The sequence below is a fragment of the Lichenostomus cassidix genome, chromosome 2 (genome assembly GCF_008360975.1).
Source record: "Lichenostomus cassidix isolate B80296 chromosome 2, HeHo_3.0, whole genome shotgun sequence".
NCBI lineage: Eukaryota > Metazoa > Chordata > Aves > Passeriformes > Meliphagidae > Lichenostomus > Lichenostomus cassidix.
In genome coordinates this window covers 127,704,961-127,726,585 of record NC_139482.1, presented here as the reverse complement: position 1 = coordinate 127,726,585, position 21,625 = coordinate 127,704,961, and the positions used below count along the sequence as shown (strand labels likewise).

At 38.2% G+C, this 21,625-nt stretch overlaps 1 protein-coding gene across 12 annotated transcripts in view; it reads left to right on the top strand.

Annotated features, from left to right (window-relative positions):
- TRIQK (triple QxxK/R motif containing) overlaps positions 1-21,625 on the top strand; it is a 61,103-nt gene that overhangs the window by 32,098 nt on the left and 7,380 nt on the right. For all 12 annotated transcript variants that reach the window (XM_085053199.1, XM_085053197.1, XM_085053196.1 and 9 more), the window contains one exon: positions 15,878-15,963. In XM_085053199.1, the coding sequence (XP_084909325.1) occupies positions 15,878-15,963 (86 nt within the window). The remainder of the gene's footprint in view (positions 1-15,877; positions 15,964-21,625) is intronic.

Sequence of the window (21,625 nt, the reverse complement as noted above, 5' to 3'; positions counted from 1 at the left end):
CCACTGGTAGGAATAGTATATGACAAAGGCATTTTGTCATCAAAAACTCTCAATAGGAAACTAAAAAGAGTTCATACTGCATACTTCTAGCAATTAGCTCATCTCCAGGGAGTGACAGAAAAGAAAAACACATAGTGTCTGCAGGTTGACAAGGAACCTGGGAATATATTTTATTTAGTAAGTAAAAAGGAAGATTTGAAAACAGTTTACAGCAGGTACCAAAGGAGGTGGCATAAGGGCATGGTAATATGGTCTGTCTCCATGGCATACATCACTGACTAAAGTGCTTTCTTTAGGTGGAGTTTTCCTTCTCCACCTATTTATTTATTACACAGGATGTGCAAAATCAGTCCTTTCCCAAGTATTATTTTAACCTAGCTTATCACATTTTGAAAGAAATTCATGCAGGTGTGCAGCAGTTACTGAAATCTTCCCCTCAGATTTGCTCAGATCTTAGAAGTGTACACCAGTATGGGGGACATTGAAAGAGCTCAGTTCTCAGTAAATCTTGAAATAGGTCGATGTATTGGCTAGAGTGGGTTATAGCAGAGTAAACACCTGGACTGGAAAGTGATGAAGGCACATGTATTTCTGTGGACTGTTGGTCACTAACATATCACACTGATGTGTCAACTACGGCTGCCATTTGAGCAGTGTTTGAACTCAAATGTTGTAGTAATACTGTTCTAATAATTTAGTGTCCTCTGTTTGCATTTGCAAAAACCCTTTGCTAAATTCTTCAAACTTGGCGTAGTGAGATTCACTGGCTTATTTTTTTTCTCTAGGAAAAGCATGTCTGTCACAAGGACCATGTTACTGAAGGAGACATGTCTGAGGAATGGAACTGTTGAAAAACAGGCCATAGGGAGGGTGTGTGGCTTTTTTTGTTGTTGTTCTGTGTTCATCTATCTATCTGTCTGTCTGTCTATCTATCAGATGAGACGTTCAGAAAAATGTTTCGCTCCAAATGTGAGACAAACCTCTAGGCTGCAAGGAACTGAAAAATTACTCTGAGAAAGAAATGTATTGACTATTTTTCCCTCTGCATATTATGTATACTGAAAGTGTCCTTTCTGGTGCGTTTAAAGAACAGATTTAATCAGATTGAGAAATGTCAATAGAGGACCCTTCAGAGAGTTTACCAATTAACTCTCATCTGTGCATTTCAATGCCTGTCCTGTCTTCTGGGAGCCCACCATAGGTGATGGGGGATTCTCTGTGCTGATGGTTTGATCAGGACCTTCTCACAGGAGATGAACTAAGACCAAGTCAGTGGTCACCTAATGGTGCATAGCTGGTGTTCTGTGTCCTGTGTCAACTGCTGGACCACACTAAGGAACTCTAGACTGAGGGACTTCATTGCGGGAAGGCAGAGGTGGCACATAGGACCTTTGTCATCAGAGCAATGTCCACATACAGCTTGCAAGGAACAAAGGATAGCTAAAAGTTAGTTTTCTTTTTAATTCTGTTTAATTTTGCATGCTTTTATTTCCAGAAGCTGAGATTGCTTTGTCCATGGGTTTATAAATATTTAACACACATTTTTAATGAATAAAAAATTGACTTTAAGGGTCAGTAGCAGATTCAGTTAACGTTTTCAGGTACTTGTTTAATTATTTCTCATTATATTTGTAAATGTAATTTTAAAATCTTTAAAAAGAAATTAATATAGGCCATCAGAGAATCATCTCTAGTAGATGACATTCATGAGTGTTTTTTACTTCTTTTATACCATTAGACCAGAATCTCAAGAGTTTTTGATGAGTACCAAAGTCTTGCAAGGAAAAGAGATTTCCCAAGGTCATACAGTAATTTTATGGAAGATTCAGGAATAGAAGGCAGCTCCATGCTTTATCTGATCTAATAAAATTGTTTTCCAGATGGTAGAATTTTTTCCTTAGCAGTGTCTCCATCTTTTGTATGATTCCTACAAGAGACATCATACTTGAAAGATTGTCCTGTGGAATAAAGATTTGGAAAAAATTATACTGGGATATAACGCTTGATTCCTTGAATAGATTGCCCTAATATACATGTCTTTCCCTATTTAAATAATTCATAATATACTGATGTTCAAAGTAAGGCTATTACAGAAACCAAATTATTTTATTCATTAAAATATCAACAAAGCAGTGATGCTAATGCAAATGGTGAAATAAAATCAAAGGGTCTCATAAAATCATTACCATCACTCTGATGTCAGTTATTGTAAAAAAGTGCAGCATATAAGTTACTTGACAAATTTTTATTTCTAAAGAGAAGATTTGAAGTAAAGCCTAGCTATTTTCCCCAAGCTATTTCAGATTCCAGTATTTGTGAAGGATTCCAGACACTCACCTGTCAGACAGTAAGTCCAGTCCCAAAGTCGGGAGTAAGATGCCATTATTTTACTGTGCACACATGTGTAGTTCCTTTTCTGTGAGCTTTCAGAAAGGGAAAAGGATGGAGTAGTAGGTCTGAAAAATTAAATTTAAAAGTTACCCATGCTCCTCTATTCTATTATCTTAACACCCATCTCATCACTGACAGAAGCTAGTTTGGGTCTTGAAGGTAAAATTGTGTCTCCTAATTTGCCTTCAAGACATTATTACACCTTTAGTTCTCAGGTTCATAAACCATTACTCTGGGTGCTCATAAATATGCATTTCCTTTACACTTTTAAGTAAGCTGCTATTGCTGTCATTCACTTTTAGTTAAGACCTGTCAGGTGGTGTTTCTGTTGAAGGAAAGAAGTTTAAATTACGGGCGAACTGAAGATATGTAGTTCTTAGGCATGCTAAAATTATGAGTGAGTTGGAGAGATTATTCCTCACAAGTAATTTTAGGATCCCAAGGGATAATGGTGATGTGTACAAGAGATGTTCCCTTCTTGGCTAATTCCATTAAAAGCTTCTGATTTCTGCATTACTGGAGTGAGACTCCAAAAATCTGCTTTTCTATCTTACATAATCACTTGCACAGTATCCTGTAACATCCACCTCTGCTAAGACTGTCAGTGCATTGACTTCTGGAGTGACAGTGATATGTAGGTCTGACGAAGCATCCTTTGCAATGTGCTTCATTGAAGTGAGAAAGGCAAATGCTGTCAGTATTACTGGAAACCTTTTACTTAGGCAGAATTAATAAATTACAACTTGTATTTTGGATGGCCTTTTTATACAGCTGGTCCAGAGTGACATGACTTACTAGTAAGAAATTACTGCATGATGGCAGACAGCATTCTATTTATTTACAGTTCTGAGAAAAACATTATCCACTGGATAAGATGTTGGATCAGAAGTTAAGGCATTCAGGATCACAGTTGTGCCATTCTTATGGTGCCTGACTTCATGCAGGTGTCCTCACTCAGATATATTCTTCCTTTCACTTTCCAAACATGGTTGTGATTATTCATAGGATATCCCCCTCAGTCCTTGCAGTTCTTCTGCTCCTAGGTGAACAACGTGAATCCCATACTTGAACTAAATCCATAAATTTACTCTGTTCTGCACAAGTTCTAGTTACAGTCCAGGCTTTGTTTGGTTTAGATGTGGGAAGCTTTTCCTTAGCAAGTTGTGACCAGTGGTGAATTAACATAAACTTGGCAGCAAAATTTCAGGTTAATGTTAAAAGGGATTTCAGCTCAACAAAGCAGGTGTTACAGAGAAGTGATCCTTGCTTCTCCAGGGTTTTGTCTCTGAGGCTCTGTCCCTGGTTCATCATGCGACTTTATTGATGCTCTTTCTTTACTGCAAGGCTGTAGCAATGTGGGGTTTTAGGATTCCATGCTCTCCCTTTGTTTCCCCGCTCGGTGTACTATTGGTTCATTTTGAATATGCATTCTGCTGTACCCAAAATCTATTGGTGGGTTCCCTATGCCTGTCTTCCCTTCAGACTCCCCGGGACTGGCTCTGGGGGGAGACAGTCCCTCCCCCTTCCTTTCCCTTTATAAGTCGATGTCTGGATCCGCTCGAGGTGTTCCATCTCTGAGCTGCTAGCATCTGCTCCCTGCCCTGTCTCCCTTCCCCCTTCTCCTTCCCTGCAACCCCCTTTTCCCCATTATCCCAAATAAACCTCCCTAGCAGAACAGAGATGGAGTCCAGTTCTTTCCTTCACCTTACTTAATTTCCTGCTTGAATTGACATGGTTTGGAGACTGACGCCATGCCGCAGAACCTCGGGGGCTGGGCGCCCCAGATCCGGTGGGATTACACGGACCAGGGACCCCGGACCGGGGGGGAGCCAGCTCGTGCAGCCCTCCCGGCCCCTGATACGTCACAAGGCTTTGTTCATTTTTCATAAAATCAGATATATGCTTTAATACTGTTCAAATAGTGCCATCCTATTGTGTGTGTGAACAGAAAACTGAAGCTGATAGAAACAGATGTGATGTGGTATTTGCAGTGAAAATCCTATACTGTGTTTCATATGGCCTCATCTGTTCCCCAAGTTGCTCAGGTTTTCTGTGCCACCTTCAAGGCCTCTCTGTTCCAGCTGGGGAAAAAGAAGCTGTGGGTGACAGGTTGTGTCATTCCCTCCCTGGACTAGTTGTCACCATCCCTCCTTTAAGCAAAGCCCCACAGCAGAAAGTTTGGTGCGGTTATTGTTGGGGATGTCTGTGGCTCCTTGGAGGGTGCTTGTGGAGAAGCATTAGACAGGGGAGAAGGGATGACTCCAGATTCATGTGGTGCTACAGTCCCACTGTGTCATCCCCCAGGGACTGGCCCCAGCCACCTAATAGGGTTAGACATGTCAGGTAGTGTGATGTTAACTTCAGCAGAGAGACAGACATTCTCCTCTCCTGAAACACCAGTGACTATCCAGAAGGTTTAATACTGTTGCTACAGTGCTTGGTGATACTGTGGTGCTTACTCAGCAATCATTTTCATGAATGAGTTAATGGAGTGTTCTGGCTGAAACATGATACACAGCAGAGTAATTAGGAATAAATTTCAAGTTACTGATATTGAAAACATTTTTCGGGCAGTGGTTGGTTTGGTCCTGCTTTAATGCCAGAGATGTGGTCTGGAAGAATTTCTTTATAGCTCAGATGGGCTAGGGCTGCTGCACAGATTTTCTTCAGTGAGGAAAGAAGGAAGGTGGCATCCTTTTGGCCAGGATCTTTTTGATCCTGGACTTGGAATCGTACACATGTGTGTTGAATTTTTTTCATAAAATCATACCCCAGTGCATACCTTGACTTCTCCTGTGATTTTAGTTGCTCCTGTTCTGTTCAAGGTCAGAAGACAGTAATTAATGTAAGACAATGGGAGAAATTTCTGGTTATGTAGTTGCAGAGATAAGAAGAGCAGAGAAGATATTTTGTGGAACATCTGTTACATGGATATGCTTTATTGTGGGCAACTGAATGGGATGACCTGGTCATCAGTCTCTATATTTTCCTATGTTGTCTTTAAGTGCTCTCAGTGGAGAACTATTAGTAGTATTTTCCTACCTTCCTGCCTAAGCACAGGCCAGTGTTTATTGAAGCTAACCTCTGGTAATTATAAAGTCAACATCACAATAGCAAGCAAACAGATGGAACATATAATATTCATAAATTATTGAATGCAGCCTCCTTATCCTTCACAGTAAGCTCTTCAGGATAGGGACAGTTTCTTGTAAGCACCACAGTCCAAGGAAATAAGCAACAGCCAATGTGTCTTGTCAAATCAGTTCAATTTTCTTCTCTAATAGAGTAGCAAACTTCCCATTGATGAGGAAGAGATGCCATTCACCTTGACCTTGTCAATGTATTCTGGCAAACAGATTAGAGATGTATGAAAATGAAGCTACTGTGAGATGGGTACCAAACTGATATGAAAGCTGTTCTCAGTAGTTATTAGTGGATCCTCAGTGGCCAGTCCTGGACCTGATATTTTAATTGCCAGTGGGATGATGGATTTAGTCTGCAAATTACACCTGTATGAGAGGCAACTTCAAACTAAATTTGAGAGATCAGTGAAATGGCTTGGAAAAATAGAATATAATCCAACAGAAAAAGGACGAGTTTCTTAACAATGGCATAAATATTCAATCTACAAATTAAATAAGTGTAAGGAATGCTTATGCAATAATCTTGGAGAAGGGGTTGTAACAGTGAGGAGAGTTACAGGCAGACTGAATGTGTAAGAAGAGTGTGTAGATAAAATATAACAATAAGATCTGTTTCCACTTTTTAGGGACTATATCACATTTACTCTATTTGCAGCCAACTGTTAATAAAATCAGTGTAAGCCAAATTGCAGCTGGGTGCAGCCTGAGTCAGATACAGAAAGACTCCTTGTGTTCTGTGTGTCTCTCTTACCACACCTTATGCTGCCTTTTTCACACCTCTTAGCATCAAAGAAATAGTATCATAGTTTCTCTTGCCCAAAAATTATCTCATCAAATGTTTGATAAAAATATGGCTTTTAGTTGCATTGATAGTGAGTACTTCACAGAATCATGGAATGGTTTGTGTTGGAAGGGATCTCATCTTGTTCCAACCCCCTGCCATGGGCAGGGACACCTCTCACCAGGTGAGGTTACTCAGTGCTCCATCCAACCTGGCCTTGAACACTTCAGGGATGGGGCATCCACAGCCTCTCTGGGCAACCTGTTCCAGTGTCTCACCACCCTCACAGCAGAGAATTTTTTTTCTAGTATCTATTCTAAACCTACTCTCTTCCATTTTGAAGCCATTCTCTCTTGTCCTGTTAGTGCATGCTCTTCTAAATAGTCTCTCTCTGCAGCAGTAGTTTTGGTTTGCTTTTTTAATTTTCAGAATTTATACTAAAATAGGGTTGTTTATATGAAAGTGTAACTGCAAGCAGTTGTTCCATGGCAAAGTAGTAAAAACGTACTCAAAACAACACATGCAAATTAATGTATGTATGTATTATGTAGGTGGAGAAGAAAGAAGCGAAACACCCACTCAGTGATCTGTTTCAAATTAATTGTGTTTTAGTTTATTTTTAAGAAAGGTATTTAGTGTTTTCATAGTTGTGTGTTTGAGTAGGAAATGCTAACAAGATTGTTGGAAAGGTTAATTGAAGAGCTGCTATTGTGTGTGGAAGCTATTCCTTTTACGTGGAGCCAGTACTTTTTAATGGCTTTAGGCATGCACCTGTTGGACTTCAGCACAGAATTGCAACACATAGCTTTGTGCTGAAAGGCATGGAAAAGGACTGCCTATCAAATAGGACCTAGTAAGCATCAATATTTTTAGTGCTGTTCTTCAGACCTTGTATTATAGTCTTGCAGTTAATTGAGTATATTCTGCAGGTATTGAAAACAAATTACCTGAAAAATTAGCTGATTTAAGGTATTGTTGCTATTTTTTGTTCTGTACATTATTGATAAGTGGTTTCCTGAATTTATTTTCTTAAATGCTTATATAGATTTTAAAATATTCCTTAAAAGAAGTATCAGAAAAGGTGCTAACTTAAATATGTTCTTAATTACTTATTAGAATCAAAGTATGTCTAATACAACTTTCAAATGTAAACCATTTTTTAAAATGAAATGCTGCTTTTCATGGCAACTCATAGAAAATTCTGAGGGATTTTCTGCTTCCAGTCAGAATATTTTATTTAATAAATATTACCAGACTTCTGGTTTGGAATGAGAGAAAGATAGCAATAATTAAATGGGTATATTTTGGTGTACTTAAGAATGCATTATATTTTGGGTTTTTTAAATCTTGCATGCAGCATAAAATGAACTTATTCATTTTAATGCGTCCTTCTTGTTGGCTTAAAGCTGAAATATAGTTGCTTGAAAATTAATTTACCCCTCATGAATGACTGGTTGGATTATCTTTGTAGCATTAAATGTCAACCCTGAGCTCAGAGCACATTGTGTCTACAGGAAAAAGTTGTCCCTGAGCACTTAATGTTGTGTTAAATGATGATGTGTCCTTTGCAAATGTATTATTAGTGTCAAGCTGTTCCATCTCTCAAGATTGAAAAATGGTCAGTGATTTGAGCTGCCATTAAACCTGAATAAAATAGAGAGGCTGTGGGGGGTTTTCATGCCTTTTCTGAGTACAGACACACTCTTGTGTAAGTATAAGACATATAAAAATCTTTCTGTTAACCTAAGACTCCAAAGACTCCCTTTGGAATCACAGCAATTAAAAATAAGAAAATCTTGCTTCTGCTTCTTGGGAAAAGAATGGTCATTGAATTCATCTGTGTGATACTAATAGCACAAAACCCATTAATATATATTCTTGAGAGCTTGATCGTGTTTCCACAGATGTGAGCTAGGTCTGTGTTGCTGATTCTCAGACGTAGATTATAAAACTGTGTTACTGATGTGTGGTTTGCCAACTGATTTTTATTGAAGTTGGGCCTGAAATTCCTGTGGAATTTCATTTTTCTGAGTTTCCTCTACATGTTAAATAAATAGTTATTTCCAGAATGAAGCAGGCATGTTGAAGATGGGTTGTGTGTGAGCAGAGTTTCACAGAGTTTCACTGAGTTGAACTTCTGTTATTCAGTGAATATACAGTGACTGGTTTAAAAGCTCTCAAAGATCATAGAATTAAATACTTGTACATGCACCTTAGGAGGCAGGTATGTAGGTACTTCTGTGTTTTTCGATGATATTACAAAGCACTTTGGAAAACACTGCTTTCCCTATGCCAGACACCTAACCTGTTGGCACTTAGAAAGGCACTAGTGTATGAGATGATACAGCTCCGTTTTGGAGTCCCAGGGCATTTAAGAAAATAAATGCTTGTCTTCCCTCCTGCTAAAAACCAAAATACTCTAAAGTTAGGGAACTGCTGGTAATGCAAACTGATTTGAACCTTTTAGTCCATTGACTCTTTACAGATCCTACTGAATTCCTTTGGTGCACTTCAGTTCCATTATAATAGTGACATTAAGGTATTTCAGGCAATGTGATTTTATGGCTAACTTCTCCCTCAGTTGTCAGCCATTTAGCTGATTCCACAGAAGGGGTTCCCTGATGGTTGAAAAAGGAAAGTGCCATGGTCATCTACAAGAGAACAAGAAGGACATAGACATACTAGAGTGAGTCTAGTGAAGGGTCAGGATTTCCATCTGGAGCATAGGATGTACAAGAAGAGGCTGAGAGAGCTGTCTTTTCAGCTTTAAGTAGAGAAAGCTCATCTGAGATGTTCCTGCTGTCCACAAATATTTAATAGAGGGCTCCAGGCACCTTTTCTCAAAGGTGCACAATGGTAGGACAAAAGGCAAATTAGAACATGAAAATTCTCAGTAGGTGAAAAATATTTTTACCAGAGGAATAGTCAAATGTTGGGAAGGGTTTCATAGGGAGGTTGTGGAATCTCTACCTTTGGACATACTCAAAACTCAACTGAATAAGCTCAGCTAGACTAGCTCCCAGAGTCACTGGAGCTGACTTTCAGTTTGAATACAGTTTAAAAATCAGCTCTGTTCTGAGCGGAGGAGTGGGCTATCTGACCCCCAGAAATCTCTTCTAACCTAACCTAACCTGTCCCCTGAGACTGTAGCTTAAAGCAGGACCATAGCTGCTACACAGGAGCAGTTCTGAAGAAGCAGTGTGCTAACTATGGTGCATCTTCAGCACAGTGGCGCTTCAGCTCTGTAGCACAGGCATAGCTAACTGGCTTGGGAACCACCACATCAGAGCTGAGCAGGGGTAGAATTCAGGCTGTGGTTTTCAATGCAATTTACCGTCCTTTCTCATGGCTCTGTGATCTTCTTTTTATACTACTATTAATACTCAAGATAATTTCTTCAAAATAATTTGGCCATGTCTGCAAATGTCTTGAATCAAGGTAAAGTCACATAGGAACTGGTTCTTCTTTCCCACTTGTCCCTTAGAGCTATTTTCTTGGTTCATATTTATTCTGCTTAACCTTAGAGTTGAAGCCATCCCACCTAACTTGGGTTCTGAACATCTAGAGTTGTTGGTGACAGTAAAACAGGCAGTGCCAGGGAGCACTTTAGGCTATGCTAGGCTGCTGTCACTCACTCTTTGGAGAAGTCTCTCTATGGGAAGTAAAGAGAGACCTAAATGAGCAATCACCTAAAACTGAAATCAGGTGTAATGGGTGTGGCCTTCCATGTCTTGCATATAAGGAGGTTGTGGAGGATGGCATGAATGAACCTTCCTCCATTTTGGATATTTGTCTCTGCCAGTGATATCTAATTCTCTCTTACCCCTGTTACTGCAAGGAAAAGGACAGGGTGTTTGAAGTCAGGCTGTGGAAACCCTGAAAAGACCAGAGGCCCATTTTCTTGTTCTGTGTTTGTTCTGTGGGATTTTGTGAAGGATTCCTGGAACCTTCACTAATTCATTTCAATAATCATAATAAACAAATTGATTTCAGCTTAACTAGGTGTGTGATCTCACACTTGAAGTTTGTCAGTAAATCTTGCCACAATCTGTCTCTAGTTTCTAATTAGCTATGTATACATTTTAGTATGGTTTTCAGTATCAGTTACAGTAAGGTACTTTAAGTTAAACTGCTACTGGTAACTAAAATTTACCCTCTAGTTGTAGTTTTATTGCACCTTAAACAGTACATTAACATATGAAATGGATTGCTAATGTATGGAAAATATCTTACTAATGTTTTGAGTATTACTATAATACCAGCACAGAAAGATTCAGGACAGCAGTTTGTTGGTTGTTACAAATTATAGTGAAAGTATTGAAAGGAATTTTAAATCTGTAGTGTTGATTAAAAAATTTTACTATCTGTTAGGTTTTTTGGCGTGCTGTAAATAACTCATCTTCAAATTATTTGTCTGAGTAATTAAGTTTAGATTGCACATTTCTCATTTCAAATATTTTGACTCTTATCTATTTGGTTTTCCATTGTGGCTTAATTGGTGTGGTCTATATAAACGGACAATAAATTTATATACCTTTGTTATAAAGATCAGTCAGTGAATAGAACTTGGTATTCATCCCAGACAGAATTATGATTGAATGTATTTGCAAGATTAAAGAACTGAATTTACTTCTGTCTAATTAAAGGCAATTAAAGATTTGCAGACACAAATAAAAGACAATGAATTGAGGAATAAGTGTAGAAGCAAGTCCATTTGCAGGTGAAAAGAAGTGCCTTTGAAGCAGAACCAGCTGTATTTTCGTTGAAAGAATAACAGTTTAGGAAGCTTTTCTGCATGTGCTTGCTTGATAGCATAATGTACTCATAAGCAGCTTACGCAGTACAGTGTTCAGAAAATAGCAGTGCATTAATTTTTAAAGTAGCAAATGCAGGCGAAGAGCAATGCTGCCACATGATGATAATGAAGGTGGATATTGTAAAGTCTGCTGAGAGAAAAGAAAGCAGGGAGCTCCTGAAATGTGAACATTTATAAAACAATAACTAGATATTCATATGATAATAAGCTTGGACAGCAGCATCAACAAAGGCCAAAGATGCAGTCCTGTTTCTGCTTAAGCCTGGTGAATTGAAAAGCAGAGCGGCAGTCTTTAGTCTCTTATTCAATTCCAGTAATGAGTTATTGTTAGAATGAAAGAGTAAATATCTGGAAGGGTTGAAAATACAATTTTTTCTTTCTCCTTTCTCATGAAGTTATTCTGTAGTTTTTTTTGGGTTATGTCTTAAACAGCAGCATCTTTAAAAACAATCTTAAATGTAGTCAGTTTTCTTAAATACAGTGCTCAACATGCTGCATTCTCAGTTACATGTATAAAGGAGTTTGGTATGTGTGCAGAAGGACAGTGTTGTGCGTACTACCTGGCAATGTCACAGTATTTCTGTAGACTAAAAAAAAATTCACCCAGAACTTAATGAACTTGTCTAGCTCATACATATTATTTAGGTTAAGTTTTGCATTCGTCATCATGTCATTGGAGGTTTAGTTAAAAAGAATATCGAATACAAGATCAGGCCATCTCTAATATGTTATTAAAATTACTGAATAGAAGATGTATGGGATCTGAATTTCCCATGTAAGCAGATTTAAATTAAAAAAAAATTCTTGCAACATCCATGGATTTTTATTCCTAGTTACATGAAGAGAAACAAACTCATGTTTTATATTGTATGAATCCCTAATACCCATTCGGAAGGAGGCACCCTTTGTAATTTTTCACAATATAGCTGTTTTAGTAGCTAAAAAGCTCCCTGTATTTCACCCTTATTTTCACCCTTTTCTAATCTTACAGCTAGTAGAATAGTCTTCATTTCTGCCTGGGGAAAGTTTTCCAAGCAGGATCTGTAAACAGGGCGTGGCTCAGTTCAGGTGCTACTCAGGTTACTTTGCCACCAAAGGAGTGGAAAAAACTGTGCAAGCAGGGTAGGTTGAAGGAACAAGGTGCAAGGCAAGCTCTGTAGTGTTTCCAAAAGGTGAAGGCTACTGCAAGCACTGAATGGGAAGGTGGATGATCTTTGGAGGGACTGTCAGAAAGCAGGAAAAGCAGAGAATGGTAGTCAGTAAGAAAAGTTTCCTTATCATGGAATACTTCTTTGGCTTTAAAAACAGAAAGGAAGTGATGGATCTGAAAAAAGAAAGAAGTGGTACATTTATTTAAAAATTAATAAAGTGGGGTAGTTGTGAAAAATGTTAAGGAAAGCTGGCACTGGAGTTTAGAGTCTGGGAGAAGAAATGACAAATTGATAACAATAGTGAGTAGTCAAAAGGAAAGGATTTTGTTTAAGTAATATGAAAAGTAAGATTTGGTCTGGAAATTTTCCAGTTCTATCTTTTTGGCTTCTTCTTGCCTTCATATATTCCCTCAGAAAAACTTGGTGTCTCAGATAGGCGTTGGTAAAGCAGACAAATGGGGCTTTGTCTGATGAGTCTGTCTCAGCTGGCTTTGATGATCACTTCCTGAGAGGACGAAATAGCTTAAGCTGATGACTCTGACAGATAAATGTACAAGAAGGCTTGCAGGATGAGATAAAACTAGAAGACATTGAGAGTGTGAATATACTTATCCCAACTGGTTGAATTTGCAAGCCCAAAAGAAGGGAGGCTGTGGGAAGCCTGTATTATTTTTTTTTCTGCTTGTTTTCCAGGCGGTAATGATCAGTATTCACATGGCAGGAGCTTTTCATTTCATTGTTTTTTATAGTCCTGTAGTGCAGATGTCTTTCCCAAGGCCTCAGAAAGTTCACATGTTTTAAGAGTCTTTTAGTACAATTGCTAAATCTGGTTTTCATTACATAGAAGTCCACAGATGTCCTTTTTAAACTTTTGCACTTGGTGGACTCAGCCTGTTTCCCTACCATATTTTTTTTTCTTTTGGCTATTACATTTAGCAAGGAGAGTAGTAAATTAATGGCAGGTGCATGGATTTGGAGAACTACCAGCTCTAGAGCCATCATTGAAATAGCCTGTTTGTTATAGGAGGGGTAGTTGTTCATATCAGATTTAATATAAATCTGGAAGTATTCTTTAGATAAGTAGAATCCAGTCTTAGCTGTAGCCATGATACTGGAATAAAGAGTAGCAGGGTGCCTGAAACCAAGGGAAAGAGCACCAATAAGCTTTCTCATTTGGGTGAATAAACATGGTCCTGCCAATGGATGTATTTCACAGACTGGGTCTTCTATGCACTACTTACCCCTGCTCGTGTCACCTTCTCACTTGAGCTGTGGAGAAGAGGAGAGAGAATGGGCAATGGGAGGAAGGGGAGGTAGGTTTTACTAGCTGGCTTGTGTCCCATTCCTAATGGACCTTACCAAGCTTTCTAGTTTTCATTATCTAATGATGTTGCATCACTGGAAGGCAAATCTCTGGCTGTCATGTTTCATTTACCCCTGATGGAAGAGCAGCAAACCTGAATTATGAGAACTGAGATTGAACTTAGCCCTTGTCAGTTACATAGTTCTAAACGAAGACATTTTTCATGCTTAAAACATTTCAGATTGATAAATTTCTATAGTTTGTTCACAAGTAAGTAAGAACAGCTGCATCACTGAGGAAAGTTGGCTCCCAACTAACAAACAAAAAAATTCAAGGCTGGGGTGTATCTATGCCAAATTTCAGCCTGGAGTGTATTTTTATGAGTAATAAACTCCTGCCATTTGTAATGGAAATTCTGAAAAAAAACGTTTAACTGTTTAATGGCAAAAGTATGACTGTGGGACTTCAGGGAGAAGAAACACATTCTTTCTCTGTGACTGGCTTCATCTCATGACTTAGCCATTTTTATGGTTTCTGAATTTTTTCCATAATTGTTCAAAAATTTACCGTACTTCTCATGCATCCTATTATCAGGTATTACTGACTTCTGAAGAACAATTCTGCAGTGGTCCTGTCCTGCTAATAAGATGTATTGACTGGATGAACATATTGGAGCATCTGACATAGATCATCTTTCTGTCATCCTTTCTTCACTCTATCCTCTTAAGTTTCCTTGGATATATGCTGCTTTTTCTTTTGTTCCTAATACACATGATTTCAGTTATTTTTCCATTTGTCATTGAGTATTTTTAAGTTATTTCAAGTATTTTATGAATACTATCTGATCGAAGAACAGTATGGAGACCTTCACAGTATATAATCCATAGGACTGAGGAGAGATTATATAATGAAAGCAAATTTGTAATGCAAGTTCAGCATTCACAGTATGCTACACAGACGATCTCTGTATTGAGTATGAGCAGGCTGAGACAAAGAACAGACAAAGTCAAAGTGTTTCCATGAAACCAGTATATCACTGGAGAAGATTTTTCCAATTCGTGTTTCAGAATTTCATCATTACACTGTAATATACCAGCTTTGAAGCTAGCCATAAAATGGGAAGTTTGTATTATTGATTATGAATGTAAAATCATATCTGTTTGGGCAAATGGGATTTTTGTATACAAAACCAGAGGGAAGGTTAAATTATCTGACTGTAACAGTAATGAAAGCTGATGTACAAATGAGTAAACTTAGTAATTTGAAAAAGGCAAGACGCTGCTTTAAGTATTGTAGCTCAGCTTTGGAATTAGGCAGGAAGAACAAAAAAGGCATGTATGCATTAGGAGTGAAAAAATGAAAAGGACTTTTTAAAAAAGCCAGAGCATACTGAGGCTATGTCCCTCTGAGCAGTTTCTTTACAAATTCCTCTTTTCCTTCTCCTTTTGTGACTGTATCTGTACTTTGACTTCTGTTAACTTAAAGAAGCTATGGTTAGTAGTGCATAGTATAACACAGACATTTCAGACAGCAGAAATATCTCTGAGAGGTATCAAGTGTTTTATGCTTTGTTATTAAGTTGAGATAAATGATTTATACTATTTCTACCATTTCTAAATACTTACATGTCCTCCTCTGAACTCAGTTCATATGGACTCACAGTAATCAAGCCCTGCAGTCTTTGTGGCTGCAAGAGATAGTCCCTGTAATTTGTAAAAAGTTCATCTAGAAGATTTTGTGTGACATGTTTTTACAAGCAAATGGTGTCAAGCAATGGTTTTATTAGCATTTACTTGGACTGATCTCCATATTTGTGAATTGTGATACCTGCAAATAATGTTCCAGTTCAGAATTCTGCACATTTACATTTGCATTTCTATATGCATTAGAGATGACTAACCAAGAAAAATTCTGATGAAAATTTTTGTTTTGATTTCAATGAGAGGGAAAAACATCATCCACCTTTAATCTGCTTATTTGCTGTCTGATTCTTATTAAACTTATTAAACAATTTATTAAACATTATAGTAGAGGATATTTATCCATACATGCATTTTGATGTCACTCTGGAGTAATAGGTTCGACAGTGATTTGTTGGCTCTTGTTGCTATCACTGTCTATGTTAAGGATGATTGTTCCACAGATCCCTGTGTTATAGAGTAGCTCTTGTTTAAAATGTTGGACTGTGGGATTTTTTTAATATGTTAAATCTGACCTTTTGACTGAAATAAATGCTCACATTCTTTATATTCTTTTTGCATTGTTTTCATTAAATATGCTTTTTTACTCTAGGGAAACAAGATTATAAGAAAACCAGGCCTATGTTAAGAGCTACAAGATTAAAAGCAGAGGCCAAGAAAACTGCACTAGGCGTAAAGGTAGAAATATCTTTGATAGCTCAAACCACCTTTGTGTTTATGTTGTTTCTTTTCCCTATAGATGTACTGTGTGAATATTGATTTCTGAGAGATATTGTTTATGACACTTCAAAATCTAAGTAGAATGCTAGAATCTAAAATATTTATGATGAATTGCTTTTACTTAACCCTAAAGTAACTTGAATATTTGAAATGCTGGAAGATCTTACATAGTCTGTGTCCTTGTTAATTATAATGCTTACTTAATCATTGTTAATCCTAATGCATGCTTACTTTAAGGTTTCAAGTACTGTGTGCTTAGAAAATTGATAGTTTTGGGGAACCTCTCTGCACACAGAACAACTTCTTTAACTATTTCATATAGTTAGACAAATTGCAATAAACATCTCCCATATTCCTCTTCTGATCCTATAGCCATTAGTAATTTAAAGACTGGGTTTATTAAGTATTGTTAATTCTCAGCATTACTGTCTCAGTCTGCATCCTTGTGTATTGCCTCTGACTTGGAAAAAGAAGGCTTAACTAACAGCAAAACATATGGAAAGGTACTAAACTTTATTTTGAAAATGTCCCCTTTTCAGGCAGGTATGAAATATAATAATTACATCACAGCTCTGAATATGATCAAGGAGGACAATTAGAAATATTTTCTGGTATCTGCTACCCAATGTGTCATCAAAACAGGATCTATCTGGACACACATTATTTATCTTGCCTCTGGTATTTTTCCCTCAAACTTATTTTTTTAATCTAACTGTCCCACCGTCAACTTAGCAGCAAGGATAAAACCTGAGCAAAATAAGAAAGTGGATCCATTACCTGGGTATTCTAGTGAAATAAACTTCAGAAATGTTAAAAGGAGAACATTTTCTTGTTTCTGGCAGATGAGAAATCAATTTTTTCAAGTTATAGCTTATAGCAAATGCCAAGGTATTACTACCAAGCTGTAACAGCTGTTAGGCTGCCAGATGATGTATTTGGTTGTCTTCCAGAATTTGCTATTATAATCACGAAACAGTGCTTTCTTTTTGCTCCTGATTGCTGATCTCGATCAAGCATTACCGTGTGATGCAGTATGTTTTCACAACATAATCTCCTCAGTTAGTGCTGTGTGTCAGGTTTTAATGAGAAAAAGTAGATTGCCTTTTTTGTTTAAAGGATAGATTATTAACCTTTTGAGTTCCTTTTCCTTCCTTTCTTAATAAATTTTACTTTTTCTTTTCATTTTACTTGCAATGACATGACCTTTTAAAAGTGATGTTCTACTTGGAGACTTAGTGTACAGCCTAATTCTTTTAAAATGTACAAGTTTGTTGCATGTATTTCATGTGTGAGAAGAATATGAAATTTGGTTCTTCAAAACCTGTTTTATTTCCTTATTTTCTTAAGTAATTCTTTCTAAAAATAAGGGGGAGTGGGAAAGCATATGTATAGTCATATATACAATGAAGAATTGAGTATGAGTGAATAAAAGACTTTTGCCATAAAGGTGCACATGTGCTCTCCAGGTCATGAGAGGTTGTGTTTCTGGAGTTCTGCTATTTGCAGTGTGTGATGTCTCAAGTTTGCAATTATGCCTCTGCCTTAAAAAAAAAAAATTTCTTTAAAATATTTTGTTCTGGATGTAATTTTTTTTTCTGCTTCTGGACCTCAAAATATAACTGAATCATCCCCAAATAGATCACAGTAATTTGCTTTGCTTCCAAATTGCTGAGAAAAGCTGACAGAGCTGAAGCAAAAAGGAAGGCAAGTTGGGCACCTTTCCCATCAGGGATTTGTTTGTAGGGGAAGGAAAGCAGGGCCTTTAATTGCATGCTTTTCACTGAGCCTGCTTAACACCAACAGTCTCAGGCTTACTCAGTTACAATACTTCTAGCAGAGAACATGGGCAATATCTGTAGAATAAACTCTGCACTTCTGCTGACAGACCCTGGAGTGCTCAGCACAGAAGTGGGGCATAGTTAATGTCTTGGGGTAAAGGTGCACCTCTTCCCATCTCACAGTGACAGCTCTTCACCCTGCTCAGTCCCTCCAGCAGCAGAGCTTGACTTCAGGGCAAGAGATGCTCCTGAAGTGTCTGCGGGGAAATCTCCTTCCCTGCCCCTGGAGAGGTTTGCTTGGTTGTGAAGCCCCATAACTTATACCCTTCTCTAAGCAGGGCTTGTTTTGCTCAGTCCAGTATTAAAATCCTCCAGCTGTCCAAGTGCCATCTTTTTACATTCAGCCTCCACACTTACCTTAAATACTCCTCTGTTGTCTTCTGGATAGTTTTTGAAATAAAAATTTCTTGACAGCTCCTGTTTGGTATACAGCAAGTGTCAGGACAGAAGGGAACACAATTTGTGCTCCAGATGCCTTGACCAGTTGTTCCAAGGCCCTGAGGTCCCTCTTGATCAGCCACAGTCTTGCTGAGCCCTTGTCTGTGCCTACCTGGAAAACCAGTGGGCAATAGTCAGTGGGTTATGCCAAGCTGGGAAGTTTCTTCGTGATTTCCCTTATGTGGGCCCCAGGGAGGCAACACACCTCCCTATGGGCTAGGTCCAGTTGGCGTATTGGGCCCTCCATTCCTCTCAAAAGGTAGTCACCAATGACTACTACCCTTCTTTTTTTCTTAATTGAATAGGTTTTGATGTGAAGGGTAGGTTGCCCTGTCCTAGGCAAGCTCTCCAACCTGGTTGGACCTTCCTCCACATTCTCATTTCCCTGGTCCTCAGATTCCAGGGCCTCATACCTGTTGTTTAAGGGAACCTGGAGAGGTGAGGTAGGTCAGGAGGGGATTTGCCTGCCACCCCGAGCAGAAACCCGTTTCCACTCCCCTCTGTCTCTAATATCTCCTCCTTTTGCCTGTGAGGAGTGATGGTAGTAAGCAGCATGATTCACCTTCCAGAGACTGGGATTTTAGTCTTTTTTTATTATGTAGGCCCTAATTCTGTGCTGTTGCAGTTGATCAACTTCAGTCTATGTTGAGAGAAAAAAAAGTGATATAACTACAATGTAATATAATAAGTAGGCACTTTTAAAAGAAATGTCCAAAGTTCTTGTAAATCTTTGAGAAGAAACCAGACACATACATGTATTTGGAATGTATTTCATTTGTTTATATAGGTATCTATTGAGTACATGATGCAGTATGCAGCATTTAAAAATAAATTAACCTTTTATTGTAAAAAGCTAAGTTGAAATTAATAAAAATATTGTAGTGGAAGGATAAATGTAAAAGTGTGAACTCTCTGGGAAAGGGGAATATTTTTGTAGTCCTGTGAAATACCTAACACAATAAGCACCATACAGCCACTTAAAACAATAGGCTTTTTATTGTCATTGATAACTCTAGAGCTGTTTTGCACAAGTGTTCTGAAGAACTTATATGCCTGGCTGTAAACTAAGACCTGATGTAGTATTTGGGGTGGAAAAAAGGGGACTAGAAAATAGTGAAGGGATTTTAGTCCTTAATTTCTATGAGGATAATGAAATTCAACTGTTGTGTATTTCACCACTGGAACTGACAACATTAGCTTAAAAAAAAGGCCTCATAAATGACATAAAACGTTTCAGAACCAATTCCCTGGAGATTGTTCACATTTCATCACCGGCATGCTAATTAGCTTGTCTTGTCAAACTTTGATTGCCGTGTCATTTTAATGTAAGGTTTAAAGTAACAAAGTTTCTTTCAGTCACTGGCATTTAGTACTTTTTAATTTCCCCAATGAGGGATTTTTATCTGTGTTGATAATGGCAGAGGAGCAGCTGAGCACTAATAACTATCAAAAGTTAGTTCAAGCAGGGTGACCATGCTAGTACTTGGTGTGTAATATTTGCTCTTTAAACAAGTTTAAAGATTAAATATTGTAGCAGAGCTATTGTACTGGCTCTGTTAGTATATGTGACACTAATGTAGAAAGTGCCAAAATACATTGTCTCTTGGAAAAGCAGGACCCCTATCTTGAGAAACAACTCCAAGAGAAAGCAGTATGCTATATGTCTCCTGGTGTTTGGATGACAAAATTCTTTGTAGCAGTACCGAAAAGCGAGCCTCTGAACTTTCTGTGTGTCATTTCGTTGTCTCCCAACATGAGACCCATGCTAGTGGAAGTGCAGCTCCTCATCCTTACCAAGTAGAGCAAGAAAGCCTTTGCACCATTGGTGCTAACTGTGCTCTCAATGGATGAGGAAGAGGTGTCAGCAGGAAGGTGACAAGCAGAAAAGGGTTTGAGAAGTGTGGAAGCTCGGTCCTCAGCTGGAATTTGGTACGAGGAGGCTGAAAGTAAGGGGAGTTCTTGGGCAGAGATTCTTTTTCAGGCTGCAAGAGCAAATCAGTGGTCTGTGGGGCAGGTGATGAAGTTTTCACTCTCCTTGAAAGGTAGGCACAAATCTGAGCAGTAGTATTTGCAGAGTACTTGGAAAGACATAATTGACTGCAGAATACCACTCCGTAGAGAATTATTAGCAACATTCAGAACATTGATCCAGCTAAGGAAAAAATGTTTCCTAAACAAAGTAAGAGCTTACTGTCTGTCATTCTTTTGCATAGCTGCTTAATCTGTTATGTAGTTAGCTACCTCACTATGGAGAGTTTATCTCATCTGGAACAAGTTAGATACAAATAGATAACAAGACATTCCTAGTGTATTTTGGCAAAGAATATTCTTTGATTTCATGCTGTTCATAATCTGCTAAATTAGTGAACTACATTTGCCAAGATACAGTTTCATAGCTTTGCAGAAATTAGGGCCACAAGAGACTATTAGATCATTTGATCTGCACTTCTATATGTTACAGATCATAAAATTTCATGCAAATACTTTCTACAAAGTCCAAATACTTTGTAATGGCCAAAATACGGGGTCTTCAAACCAATTTACGTGCTTCACAAAGTGGAGAGCATCTTAATGTGCCACCAGTGAATAAAGTGTGATATTCCCAGTGATCCCAGTAGTCCAGCTTTGATCCCTGACCTTGAAATGAAAGGGAGGGGAAACAACACATACAAAGAGAACAAAATCAGCCCCTTGCCTGACCTGAACACATAAGTATCATAATCATAGTGATTTGAGCATGTGAGCAAGATGCACCAAGCAAGATCTTAGGAGGAGTTTCTTTGCCTTCTTGGAGCAGTAGCCCATCTTTCTCAAGCCTCCTTATGTTTCTACTTAGGACCAGTCTATAACACTTCAAAGAATAATCGAGAACAGCAAAACCTCAAATCTCAGGAATGAAATCAATACACTTGGAGGAAAATTTCAACATCAGGAAACTTCTGATGCTATATAGAGAAGTCTGAGCAGTTAAGCATTGGGTGCTATTACTTTTAATAACCTGATGCTTCAGATGTTCAGAATATAGCATTGATCATGGAAGTAATCTGAGTTTTCCTAGGGCCCTGAAGGAGAGTAACAGCTGGGAGGGCTGAATTTTGCACCTCCAGGGCTGGCAGCCAAGACCTCCTTTTCCCTCAAGCCCAAGCTGAAGTATTCTTCCCAATTGCTAAATAAAAATGTACTTTTTTGAGAGAAATCAGATCATAAAAGGCTCACAACTATGGAAGCCCATATTTTCCTGAAGAGTGCTCAGTCACTCTTGCTCCTAGAAAATGGCATCTTAGTTCAAGGCTGAGCTTATCTAAGTGCAGCTGGGCCTTGAAAGGCTCTTGTAAACAGGATGG